Source organism: Protomyctophum bolini (genome assembly GCF_963924005.1).
Source record: "Protomyctophum bolini genome assembly, chromosome: 17".
NCBI classification, from domain to species: domain Eukaryota; kingdom Metazoa; phylum Chordata; class Actinopteri; order Myctophiformes; family Myctophidae; genus Protomyctophum; species Protomyctophum bolini.
In genome coordinates, this window is record NC_137878.1 from 27585395 (window position 1) to 27599436 (window position 14042).

General features: G+C 43.3%; 1 protein-coding gene across 5 annotated transcripts in view; it reads right to left on the reverse strand.

The window, feature by feature from the left end:
- The window catches only part of trps1 (trichorhinophalangeal syndrome I), a 170029-nt gene that overhangs the window by 136709 nt on the left and 19278 nt on the right, over window positions 1-14042 (reverse strand). For all 5 annotated transcript variants that reach the window (XM_080787927.1, XM_080787926.1, XM_080787928.1 and 2 more), the window contains exon 2: window positions 4755-5366. In XM_080787927.1, coding sequence (XP_080644053.1) covers window positions 4755-4767 — 13 coding nt within the window. In that variant the 5' untranslated portion in view covers window positions 4768-5366. The remainder of the gene's footprint in view (window positions 1-4754; window positions 5367-14042) is intronic.

Here is a 14042-nt window from a genome sequence, read left to right on the forward strand (position 1 = left end):
AGACTACACACTAGTTTATATATCAGGCCTTGGGGCCCCCAGACTACACACTAGTTTATATACCAGGCCTGGGGCCCCCCAGACTACACACTAGTTTATATACCAGGCCTTGGGGCCCCCAGACTACACACTAGTTTATATACCAGGCCTGGGGCCCCCCAGACTACACACTAGTTTATATACCAGGCCTTGGGGCCCCCAGACTACACACTAGTTTATATAACAGGCATGGGGCCCCCAGACTACACACTAGTTTATATACCAGGCCTTGGGGCCCCCAGACTACACACTAGTTTATATAACAGGCATGGGGGCCCCAGACTACACACTAGTTTACCAGGCCTTGGGGCCCCCAGACTACACACTAGTTTATATACCAGGCCTGGGGGCCCCAGACTACAACTAGTTTATATACCAGGCCTGGGGGCCCCCAGACTACACACTAGTTTATATACCAGGCCTGGGGGCCCCCAGACTACACACTAGTTTATATACCAGGCCTGGGGCCCCCAGACTACACACTAGTTTATATACCAGGCCTTGGGGCCCCCAGACTACACACTAGTTTATATACCAGGCCTGGGGGCCCCCAGACTACACACTAGTTTATATACCAGGCATGGGGGCCCCCAGACTACACACTAGTTTATATACCAGGCATGGGGGCCCCCAGACTACACACTAGTTTATATACCAGGCCTGGGGGCCCCCAGACTACACACTAGTTTATATACCAGGCATGGGGGCCCCCAGACTACACACTAGTTTATATACCAGGCATGGGGGCCCCCAGACTACACACTAGTTTATATACCAGGCATGGGGGCCCCCAGACTACACACTAGTTTATATACCAGGCCTGGGGCCCCCAGACTACACACTAGTTTATATACCAGGCCTGGGGGCCCCCAGACTACACACTAGTTTATATACCAGGCCTGGGGGCCCCCAGACTACACACTAGTTTATATACCAGGCATGGGGGCCCCCAGACTACACACTAGTTTATATACCAGGCATGGGGGCCCCCAGACTACACACTAGTTTATATACCAGGCATGGGGGCCCCCAGACTACACACTAGTTTATATACCAGGCCTGGGGCCCCCAGACTACACACTAGTTTATATACCAGGCCTGGGGGCCCCCAGACTACACACTATACTATCAGCCAGTTCACTGATTCTCACTCAACAGTAAACAAACCAACATACAGAATAAGTGTTATAAGGTATCTGCAGTGCACATGTCTACTCTGAAGTGACAATTTAAGGACCTATTTTTTGATACTGCAAAAAAGAGAGAGAGAGAGAAAGAAAGAATACAAAATACGACTATGACAACTTCAAAATGTATCAATAAACGATACCATCAAGAAATGGCCAAATTGTGAAATATTACCAGTGAGAGAGGCAAAGATTGTGAAAATAGCTGATCTACTTATGCTCACAACAATTTTCACAACATTTATCTGCGGAACCGTGTCAACTCCTACAATGCCAAGTGCTTGTAAGGGTGGGGGTTCCCAGTTCATGGTCTCGTCCCTATCTCCATGGCTAGAATGACAACAAGGTGAGGAGTTCTTTGGCGGTCTCCAAGATGCGAGATTGACAACAGCTGCAGCAGCAAAGAAAAGGTTGACATCAGTGGCGTTGCCTGAAGGACTAGTTTTTAGTGAGGTCTACTTTTCCAGAATGTAATGATTAACTTTTAACACTGAAGTGGCATTGGACACACTCTGCCGATACAAGTACTGTATACAGTGTGTCTTTAACAAAAAGCTTGTCTGGAGAAGCCATCCACAAAAGGCTAACGTATGTTTCATAAATTTGTTTTACTCTCATATCGCGAGTACGTGTGTGTATTCTTTAACCACATAGCCCCTAGCCCAGCGTCGCTATTCTGTTGCATGTCATAATATGAGATGAGATATACTTTATTGTCCCACAAGGGGAAATTTGTCTTGGGCAAAAGGCATTAGTACATACATCAACGCAATGTGTCGCAACACAACGAGTTGTGAGCTTGTACATAGGCTATTTTCGGAGAAGAGGCAGAGGGAGACAAGGAGGGGGACCTACAATAGAACCCTGGGCCTGGTGGATCCCGGTTAACAAAGTGTATAGGGTGTAAAGTGGTCAATAACTAATAATAATAATACAAAATATATAGGAAATATATATACCGGTATATATTAAAAAAAAGCTGATCTTCAAGCTCACAACTCATTGCATCACGACCTGTACATTTGTTTTAGGTGCAGCTTTACTCTCTGCACATGTGACCCGGCTCTGTGCTGGTCACCTACTTACACGATGTTGTGACGTGCTAGAATTGAGCTAGAGATTTGACCAGCTGAGTGTAATGTACTGTAAGTAGGTATCATTTATCATTTTGTTCTTGAAAAGATTTGGGGAAATTGTGAATACGTTTACATTCTGTCATACTACTAACCAACCTTGTGGCTGGCACAAACTCTTTTGATAGGTGTTGAACTGAACTGCATATCAATATTGTGGGTTCTTGACATGAGACAGTGTCAGAGAAACGGGCTCCCTGCTTTTTGGGGGGACTGGACTGTCTATAAAAACACACATCTGTCATTCAAAAGGTGGCAGAAATGAGCTGAAATGCCCATCCTGTTCTATACCCACCCAGTGTTATTCTCTGAACCCATGGGTCCATATTTACACCGGCACGTGTTAAATTAACTCTCAGGATTTTGAAGCAACAAATTCATGTGTGCACACATGCACATGTGTGCACACATGTGTGGCTGCGTGCCTGTGTGTGCTTCTTCTCTAGCAGAGTCCAGATCCATAATCCTTCATCCCATATGTTTCTAAACTATTAATACTTACTAGTAATGCTAGTAACGGCCGAGCCACACCAGGCTTTTCAGCGCACACGTGAGCCCTGCATAGGACTGGATCTATAAGTGTGTGTGTGTGCGTATACGCGTACACTTTAAAGCACGCTGAAATGCCTGGTGTAGCTCGGCCATAAGTACAAAGCTCACAGCTTGTCATGCTTATGGTGATATTTTGGCCAAATGTTTGTCTACTTTCTCCGAATGCTTACCTATTATGGCATGGCGAGCCCATAATATGAATAATTGTTATGGTATTTGTATTGCACTTTTCATTCATAGCTGCTACTGTACATAGGCTAGTCAAAAGCAAGAAATCAATCACAAAAGGTGAAAGGCCTTTTACAGACCTTTGACAAACACTATAGGAGTTTTCATGATACATAATTAGTCCAAGTCATGGTATTTTTACTTTAAAAACCTTGACAATTTTGTTTTCATTGCTATACCGATAAAACGTAAAGTGTACTATGTTGGTTCCACTGATCCAAGCCACAACACAACCGATTGATTGTATTTGATCACAAAAATATAAACAAGCTCTGAAAATGGACCCAGCTGACCACTTCCCTTTGAAGAGTTTGGGGAGCCGATCCGGACAGGGTTGAGAACCATTGATTTAGACTCAGTAACCCATCTCCATCCTCCTGTCATGTTTCTAATCTGCATTGCTTTGCAAAAAGACATCCATGTGTGTGTGACGGCCCTGAGGTATGAGAGGACTATTAACCACTTAAGCCCCGTTTTTGAACGGGCTTCCCCAGGGCTCTATCCTCGGCCTGCTCGTTTTCACCTTCTGCACCAAATCCAAAAATAGCCAACCTATAATATCATAATAACTGTGTGTTGTGAACTTGTACATTGGCTATATTTGCCTATTTCCACTCAATCTTTGTTGGGTTTTATTTCTTGAGTTGACTAAAAACGCCGGGACAACGCTCCACACGTCCCAAACTCTTCTCCCTTCTGGCTCCAAAACTATGGAATGCACTTCCCATCACAGTCAGAACTGCAGCCTCACTCCCAATCTTCCGCCGTAGTCTGAAAACCCACCTCTTCAGACTCCACCATGGCCCGTAGCACTTGCCCTAGCCTAGCCCGTTAGATAGCATTTCATGTCGACTTACCGGTAGATAGTATTTTAGACAGACTTATAGCTCGTTACGTAGACAGCACTAGAATTGCATTTTATGTAGTCATAAAATATGTGTACTATAAAGTGCTATAATATATAATATAGTATAGTATGTATAGTTAACATAGATACTCCAATGTTACGTTCTTAGCTTATACACGATTCATGATAACTACTTTTTATATATGTGATTAAATGTAAGTCGCTCTGGATCAAGAGCGTCTGCTAAATGCCTAAATTGTAAATTGAGTTTAACGTGAAGAAATTATATCTTCAGAATTTTGACTTACACTGTGATGAAAAAATAAAATAAAATAAATAATATTTTGCATATTTAGAATGCAAGCAGAGATTTCAAATAAGGCAGGTAATTATACTTTGTGCGAAATTAGCACTGGTAATTACCATTTAAAATTAGAATAAACTAATAGTTGATTCTTAATTATTCTCTTTGTAACTTTTTTAAATGAAAGCAGCTATTGCATCAGAGATGCACAATAGTGATCATTAGAAAATGTATTGTGATAAAACAAGCTCTATACTAGTGATGTAAAAAAGAAAATCTAATAATAATATAAAACCATGCCATTCCACTCATGGTGATAATCTGAAACTTGGGAAGGCGGTCATCAGAAAAATTAGTTAATAAAGAGTTACAATCACATAATTTTTATTTCGAAAATAGCAGATGTACTTGTAAGTAGATTTGCTATTTTTGAAAAGTCATTGACCGGTCGAGCGGTTTCTTACCTGTCGTGATCATCGGGTTATAAAAGCATCATGGCTGACTCTGACTCCTGGGCTTGGCATCAGCTCCGGCGACCCGGGCCCGGCACGGGAACACACAGCGCTCCACAGTCCCAACACACACACACACACACACACACACACACACACACAGTCCAACAGCGGCGGCAGCAGCGCTCCGATGCCAGCACCACGTTACTCCACACGCTAACGGGAACCAGAGAGCATGCAGCGACTGACTGGGCACAAGCAGCAGGCGCTAGCCTGGGTCCATCGCTCTGTTTAGGTCAAGTTAACTCCACACCAGTACCATGAACATCGGAGGGAGGAGGGGGACGAGGGACGACGACAAAAACAAAAAAGAAAGAAAACAAAAAAATGAAGAAAAATAAAATGTCTGGATTGTTTTATTCCACACGGACCAGTCTGTTAACTGGTATTTTAGGGACCGTGGCTCGGACAGAGAGGGCACGTGAGGAAGATCAAAACCAGATCAAATATAATATTGTAGGTCCGTCCGTTATAGCGCTGCTGTAGCCGTCCTGTCTTGTTCACATGGTTCTGTTAACGGCTCCGGGGTCAGGATTTCCAAGACGCTGCCATCACTGTAGCAACCTGGTAAAAAAAAAGAAAAAGAAAACACAAATTAGACTAGTAGTAGTGGTGGAAATGGCAGCACTCTACACAGCCGTAAGTTGCTAAAACCGACTTCCATGTGTTATACAACCCTATTGTTAAAGGCCTTTTTGATCCTACAGAAACCTTAAAAAAGAGTCACAACAGGTCAGACGTCTGATGCTTATTTCACACAGCTGCCGTGCCTCTACAGAAGAGTACATAAGTATTAGAGATGCATACAGAATACATAATACAATTGTATTGTTTGTCCATCTTGCATCTTCGTGCACAAATGAACAAATACACAACATATGAGCGAAATAAACGAGACAGCTCTCCTGACATCCTGACGACTGACATGGTCCCCCACGGCATGTACAGAATGCTGTTCCAACCACACGCCAGACAAGAGCAAAATGGCTTCAATGAGGAGAAGTCCACCCAATCTTCATTCTTTTTTTATTAACCACTTGAGCCCCATTTTCAAAATCTTCAAAAAAAAAGTCTGTATTCTTTTCAAAAATAGATCCACCAGCGCACAATATATAAAAAAAAATTTGATTAAAAAAAAGATTGCCTGAAAGATTTTTGTAGGGGCTATCCAGCACATTTATATGTATTTGGTTAAAAATAAAAAGTCTAATAATTTTAAGATGTTATATTTATTTAACCACATTATTTAAGTCACTTCTGAATAGGCGAGAGGCAAGTACAGTAAATCCTCGGTGTGCATGTGTGTGCGAGCATGTGTGTGCGAGCATGTGTGTAAGCCGTTACAGAACTAGCATTTATCGTATGGTCTTAAAGACTGTTGAAATGGCCATAACAAACAAATTAGTAATGTAGTAGTGTGTTCTTTGGGAGAAAATTAAATCATTTGTCTTTTGAAATCAACCTTTCCACAGTACGTGCAAGATGTACATGTCCAAGATGTAGGCAATACAACAATAGAACACGACATAGTATAGATAACTTCAGTCGTCTTTAATACCAAGTTACAAATAACAGTGGAGCACATGAACAACACTTGCCAAATCATAATGACTCTTTTCTAAATTCTTCTTTACACTTTGAGTTTACACGTGTTTTAACACTGTCCTCTGTCCGCAGGGTGGACCGGGTCAGCCTCTAATCAGTACATTTCCAGGACTAAATTGTTGTTTCACACGAGGAAGTTTCCAGCAGGCTGTGGCTACGCTGGTGGACTTCATTTTCTTTATTCAGTAATTCTAGTCTTAACAGGAACACTCTCTCTCTCTCTTTCCCTCCCTGTCTCTCTTGCTGCTCTGTTCCCCCTTTTGTTGCCCCAACCGCAGAAATCACCCCACCCTCTATCCCTACCACCCTTCTCTGTCTCTCTCTGTGTGCCACCCTTTCTCCCGTTTTCCATCCATCTTGCCTCTCTCTCTCAGTCTCTCTCTCTCTCAGTCTCTCCCTCTCTCTCTTACTCGCCACAAATCTAAATCTGAGTCTGTATTTATACAAAGCAAGTTTCCTTTGGTCACTACAACGGCGTGTGTGCATGTGTGTGAGTGTGTGTGTGCACGCGCAAAGGATAAGAGAATTGGCTAGAAGTCTACACGTACATGTGCACACACACACACACACACACACACACACACACACACATATACACGCACGCGCACTGAAGAGCAGAGTCTATATTTGGAAGTTTGTTCTGTTATCTGGAGTATGGCTTTATTGGCCTTGAAGCTGACAAATTAACACTTAGCCACATATGCTGCACGTTAATGCGCGTCTCCCAGGCTTCTGGTGCTTTATTGTTTTGGACACAGTCACCTCTATCAGCGCATTCAACGGAGGGGAGATTACAATGGGCCCGATGTTCCTCTGTTTAGACAGCACTACTGGCTCCGTGTGGTCCTCCTCGCCACATTTCCCAAATTTACCGTCTGGGCTCCGAGGACACCCAGTCGGAACAACTGCCCCGTGTCAGCGATGAGATATCCATCCGCAGAGTTTAGGAAAAACGACGCCTACTCTTACAATATCACTGCTGTCATGAAAGCAAACAGCATTATGAGTTACTATTAGAACTGTGAGTCATGTCAGAGGACCCCTCCCATCTCCCAAAAAGACCTCGCCTTTTACCAAACAACTATGTTTCTGTGGGCAAGAAATCGTCTCCGGTCGGCGAAAAAAAATACTGACCCGGCTGAACTTGCAGGTAGCAAAAAAGAAAAAGTTGTTTGACGAAATGGAAATGTGGCGTTTGGAGGGAGCGGGTTGCACTCACACAAAAAAAAGAACGGAAAAAAAATGGCCCGAGGAAACCTTTCAGACTGTCTTCCCAATCCATCATTATGAAGAGGAACAGCACTTTAATGTCTTATCACTGAGAGAACATTAACCATACCAGCTCTAGTGAAAGGTCGCTGTTACTCGCTTAAACACACGCAGTGTGTTTGTGTGTGTGTGTGTGTGTGTGTGTGTGTGTGTGTGTGTGTGTGTGTGTGACACACATGCTTTGGAACGCTGTGGCATTGTATTCCACACAGTTACGCCCTCTGTATGCACAGACACACACGGATACATTCAGTAAACAGTAAACGGTAACACAGCTACATATCTCCATGCACAGACACAAACAGTATATGCACACATGCTACACAACCGAAGTCCTGACACACACATACTGTACTACAGTATAAACAACGCTACTTGACAATGCAACCTGCCGTTAAATTAGTAATCAGGTAAGTGCATGGAATGCATACTAGTGTAGGTAGCAATGTGTTGGAAAAAGAAAGATGACTAGTTGATGAAAATGGGGGACCTGTGATTAACTATTACTAGTAAAAAAGAGAGAGAAAAACCCCCCAGATATTTCTCTCTTTTTCATTTCCTTCACTCTGTCCTTTCTCTCTCTCTCTCTCTCCCTAGTCCCTTGCAACCTTGAGTCGCGTTCTCTCCATCTACTAAATCCCCCCCCCCTCTTTTTCTCTCCACTTCTTTCTTCCGTCCATTTCCCCCGTTGTTTCTATCTCGTTCTCCCAGCACTGTCTCTCAAGTCGCTCTCTCTCTCCTCCATCCATCATCAACCCTTCTCTCATATCTTTCCTGTGTCTGTTTTTCTAACTGCCATTGTGGTTCAAGTGCCCCCCCCCCCCCCCCCAGCTCCCTTCCCTACCAGTCCCCCCCACCCCCCACGTGTGTGGTCCAGTCCGGGTATAGACCATTACATTGTCCCAGACAGGTTGGACTGCGGCACTAGCCGGCAGACAAGGGGGGGGGGGGGGTACTGGAGAGAGCGGAGGGGTTCCGAGGGAATGTTTGTTTTTCTGTTTCCAATTTGGTCCGGCCCGAGGAACTCCACACACTCCGCTCCGACTCAAACACACCATTCATGACGGCCTGACGTACATGGTTGCACACGCTCGCTCGCTCGTGCACGCACACACTTCCATGTAAGAAGGCCCAAGTGCACACATAAGCATGATGGGTGATCTCCCCCCCCCCCCACACACACACACACACACACAGAGTTCCTTCTCTATCACTTTCTTCATGCGATGGATTTATCACTGCTCTCATCTTTTATTGTTTTCTGATTTGTTATTGTTATTGCTGTTTTGAATGCCATAGTGGTCAAACTAATTACACTCATTTTCCCCTCATCTTTCATCCATCCCCCCCCCTCCCTCCCCTCCTCGCCCGTAGTCCCAGAGAAAATGATTGTCTTTGAAAAGGGCCCTTTTTGATGTCTCTGTGCCTTTTCAGATGTTGTGTACACAGACTTTAGTTCCACGTTCCGCCAATTACAACACACAGAGAACATTGTCTCGCCCACGACTAAACACCATATGAAAATTATTATTTTTTTACTTGTAGTCATGCTTTTACATTTCCAATAGACGACGCTTGATTTACGCACGTTGTAACATGTTTATCCTATGCGGATATAGACGGGTGGACGGGACCAAAGGTTGTCTTTATGATTTGTTTCAGTGCATCTTTGAATAACACGCTTAGTTCCCCATTCCGCCCATTAAGAGCGCAGAAAACCACGTCGTTTCGTCTTCAGCCAAGCTCGACGGCTATATATGAAAATAATCACTTGCAACTATTTATATGCTGAATTCGCGCAGCCTGATTTTCCAACGCTGTCACCCATGTTTGTAAGCGGACAGGCCGATAAGCTGCAGGTAGACTGGGTATTCTTAAGAGGTTGTTTTTAAATCTGTCTGTACGTGTTTTAGACGTTGTGCACACAGAGGTTTAGCTTGGCGTCCGGCCAACCAATTAGAGCGCGGCGTAGTCGTCACAACCGCTCCGACTTACCAAAACAATACATTGTTTGACTTCCTCGGTCGACCACATCTGAAAATTATTATTTGGGTTATTTTCATTGTTTGTATTCCAAATACACAAAGCGAGCAGTGTAATTAAGACCCCCCCCCCCCAAAAAAATGATATTTACATTTGCTGCTATCATTTAAAAACATCGTTCACTGAAGCTCTCAACTCGCTTTCATGCTGGGTGTCGTCATTATTTTTAAACCTCTCAAAGTAGCATGTTTGAGTTACGTTTGTATATGAAACTACAGAAGAGCCCCCCTGATTACCCCAGTGAGATACGACGGGCAGAACGGCTTTGGGTACATCCCCTTTTATTTGTTGTTGACTCATCTTCGATTATACAACACAGATTTAACATCAAAAAGACGAATATGAGTCAAAGGAACAGAATGACACTAATGAGTAGCAGACTGTTCCTCATTCCTTCCTTCAAAAAAGACTCTGAAATTACCAGAAGCCCTCGATGATTCTGAAATGACCCTGAAATTGGCTTTATGGATCTAGAACAAGGATAGAGAAGCAGTCGAAGGTTCAGAATTCTTATATCGATAAGATGTTTGGGCTTTATATTTTTACTTGGCCGACAGTCAATGTGGGCTCACGTCAAGGAGATTTTTAAAGCTGCAATATGTTAACTTTATTGTTCTACCACGGATTTAAACCTGGGTCTCTTGCGCACGTGCTAACATTTTAGTTCTAGTTATTTTAACTTATTTTATTTATTCAATAGTGTATATCGTTTTATTTTTCCTTAACCCATTAAAAACCGGGAATTTGTGTCATTTTAGCTATACTGTATATCGTTTCTGTCGGGTGGAAATTTCAACAGTCCATAACTTTAGATTATTTTCTGTGACGCTGTAGTATGATCAAGTAGGGCGTTAATTTACGAAAAGTAAAATCAGCAACGATGTAGCAACATACGTTTTTCGGAAAACTGCTTTAGAAGAATTCAGAAGGCAGAATCTGTCTTTCGTGATGGGTTAATAATACACTAAGACATAGAGGCTTATTTTTAAAGTTCAAACCATGAATGAGACTGCAGTAGGAAACAAGTGGAGCTACGCACCAGTTCCCCACGCAGCCCCACTCTGTGACTAAGCCCCACCGCAACCAGGACGGACGTCCATCACAAGTCAATAATAGGAGACACACTGTGCTTACACTGGTAGCAGGAGGCGTAATGGAAGGAACTGGTAGCTGCGTAGATCAACACGCTGGTTGTTGACTCTCACCTCGCTGTCTTTTCCCAAAAATACGGAAAACAAACTTCATCTGTGCCAGACGCGCATATGAGCACGCGTGCGTGTGTCATGTGTGCGTTTCTTGGTTTGGTCTGTCCCCCCTGTCTGGGTAAGCTCAAACATTACGTCAGACACACACACAAACACACACACGCACATGCACACGCACACACAGACTGATATACACCTATAATACAAGAATATGCACACACACTACATACTCAATCACACACTTGCTGTGTCTCTCTCACACACACACACACACATATAAACACACACACACACACTTTCCGCTCTTGGAGAATCGGACGTTTCCTGTGAGCACCCGGCCCGACGGGAAAAAATGTCTGGACAGACTTGACACACACGCGCGTGCGCACACACACACATGCACGCACACACACACACACACACCACGGAACATTTTCAGCCCACAATGTTGACTTTATAGTCCATTCCAGAGCCCTGGATTGCAGTGAGTTGGCCCACTGAAGCAGCATTCACTTGTTAAACACGACCGGGAAGCGCATGAAAATGTTATGCTTCATCTATACTCCATCATATTGCCGGTGTTGAGCTCTGAAAATGGCCGATCTACAAGCTCTCTGCGCCATATGCGACGTGCTGTGAGCTTATAAGATCGGGCAAGTTCACAAGGGACAAAATGGTAAATGGTGCATTTATATAGCGCATTTATCCAAGGCGCTTTACCCATTCACACACACACACACACACACATACATACACACACTTATGGCAGCGGAAGCCATGCAAGGCACCAACCAGCACATCAGGAGCAATTAGGGGTTCAGTGTCTTGTTCAAGGACACTTTGGGCTGTATTTTGCCTGTCTTAAGTATCAGGTCTTATTCCCTAACTTGAGTAAACTAAAGACCTGGAGGCGTGATCAATGCCATTTGGCTATTCTGAGTGGCCAAAGAGCATTGATCACGCCTCCAGGTCTTTAGTTTACTCAAGTTAGGGAATAAGACCTGGTACTTAAGACACGCAAAATACAGCCCTTTGACACTAACTCTGGGGGGGCCCGGATTCGAACTGGCAACCTTGCGGTTACCATCCAGCCACTCTACCTCTGAGCCACTGCCACTGACAACTAAGTATACGTGAAACCACAGACATCAATGAAGACCGGGCTGCAATCACCTTCAAATCAAATAGATGACAAAACAAAGTGCCGTTACCACGTTATAACCAAGTGTTCTCTTTAATACATTCTGTATTCAATCATTTCAATGGCAAAATGTCTTGTTTTGATGTGGAAATCCCACAAAGCGGTTCTATAAGACTGATGTAGTTTAGTGACCGAATGAAGGCACGACCACCATATGCTTCCCATGTCTCTTTGTCAATCCCAAATGCTGTGGTATCACACTTATTCAGAGTGACTGGACACCTACGGGGCCATATGGGACCAACTGAGACATGTTTCCTTCAAATTGCAACCTGATAAAATACTAGCAAAAGTAATTTGGTGACTGACCGAATGTCTACAAGCCATATGTTTCCCTGGAAAGATCAGGCTGGATTTCCAATAAAATTGGATACGAGTCAAGTTAGAAAACTCGATATAACTGCAGTGAAATGGTGACAATCTATAAAACACTACTCAGTCCCTCTATCGCTCACTGCAGAACTGCTCAAATATGGCGAACAGAATACTTACAGTGCTCTTGAAAAATTGGAATTATAGCACACTTTGTGCTTCATATTTGAGGCAAAGAAAATCTGAAGCAACCGCTAAGTAAGTAAGTAAACTGCTGAGTTAAATAGTTAGTTAAATAAGGTATCGCACGAATGGCTCATGCAACCTAATCTACGATTAGTCTAATTTCCAAACAAGCTTGGTAGTTCCGTTATTTATTCATGTACAGCATGCTACTTCTCTTCCAGACTAGCCATGTTGTTTTTCACTTTTCTTTCGTTTAATTATCAGACTGTGTTAGTTTGCACATTTATTTTTTCCTTTTAAATTTATTTTCTCTTCAAGAAGTTATCCCTCCATCCCACACACAGCCAGATTTCTGCCAGGGCATGGAATATTCCAAAAAGAACCATTTTAATCCAAAAGAGAGTTTTCATAACGCACTGTGGCGGCCCCAATCTTCTGTTCCTAGTACTGACAAGTTAACTGTGGGTGGGTCTGGGTGCCAAAGCCACAGATCTGCTCAGATGAGCCCTTGTCTCTTCTTCACCTCTCTCTACTTTACTCCATGTCCTGTTTTCTCCTCTGCCATCTCTCTCGTTGCCATCGTCCATTGATCTCCAGCGAATGCCGCGTTCTACTTTTAGAACACTTGGATAGGCTTTGCTTCACGAGGCCGTATATACACAGTACGCACAGCTGGTGATATTATGGCATCGGTGAAATATATATGCCACGAATACACTGGAAAAACACAGCACAAGGAGCCTTTGTTTTCTATCGTTTAAAACATGAGCGACGCCTACAGTACTCCACGAAGGCTTAAAAAGGTATGGTAGGTGATGTTCTTTTATTGGGTTAAAGGAGTAGTCCACCCAAAAGAAAATACTTATATTCTATCAATTACACACCCCATAAAGCCTTAAATTCAGGGAGATTTTAATTTCTTTGTCATATTCTTAAAAGCCAATAATTGTGATGATCGGCGGAGTCTCCGATAGGAGACTTGCAGAGTCTCCAAAACTCATTAGTATTTTGATAAATGGTTGTATATGATTGTGATAGTAATCATTGCTATAGTGTTTGCTCAATAACAGGGGTCTCTCCTAAATAAATGGGTTGCCAATTTCAATGAATCAGGTGAGAGGAGTACCCACTACTTCAATGTTATCCCATTTTGGGTGGGAACCCCTTTTGGTGTTAGCATTATGTTATGCTTTAGCTATTGAACAATAGCAGATCTACAAGCTACGAGCTTGTAGGTCTGCTATTTTTGACAAATCGAAGAACCACCGACATAGAAACATAGCTTTTTCAGAAAACTGTCAGGATGTAGAAGACATTTTTAGAATCTGAGCTCAGGTCAAAATGGGTTATAGTGTTGTGTTCAGGTGAAGAGGAGTACCCACTACTGTAATGTTATAGTGGTGTGTTCAGGTGAAGAGG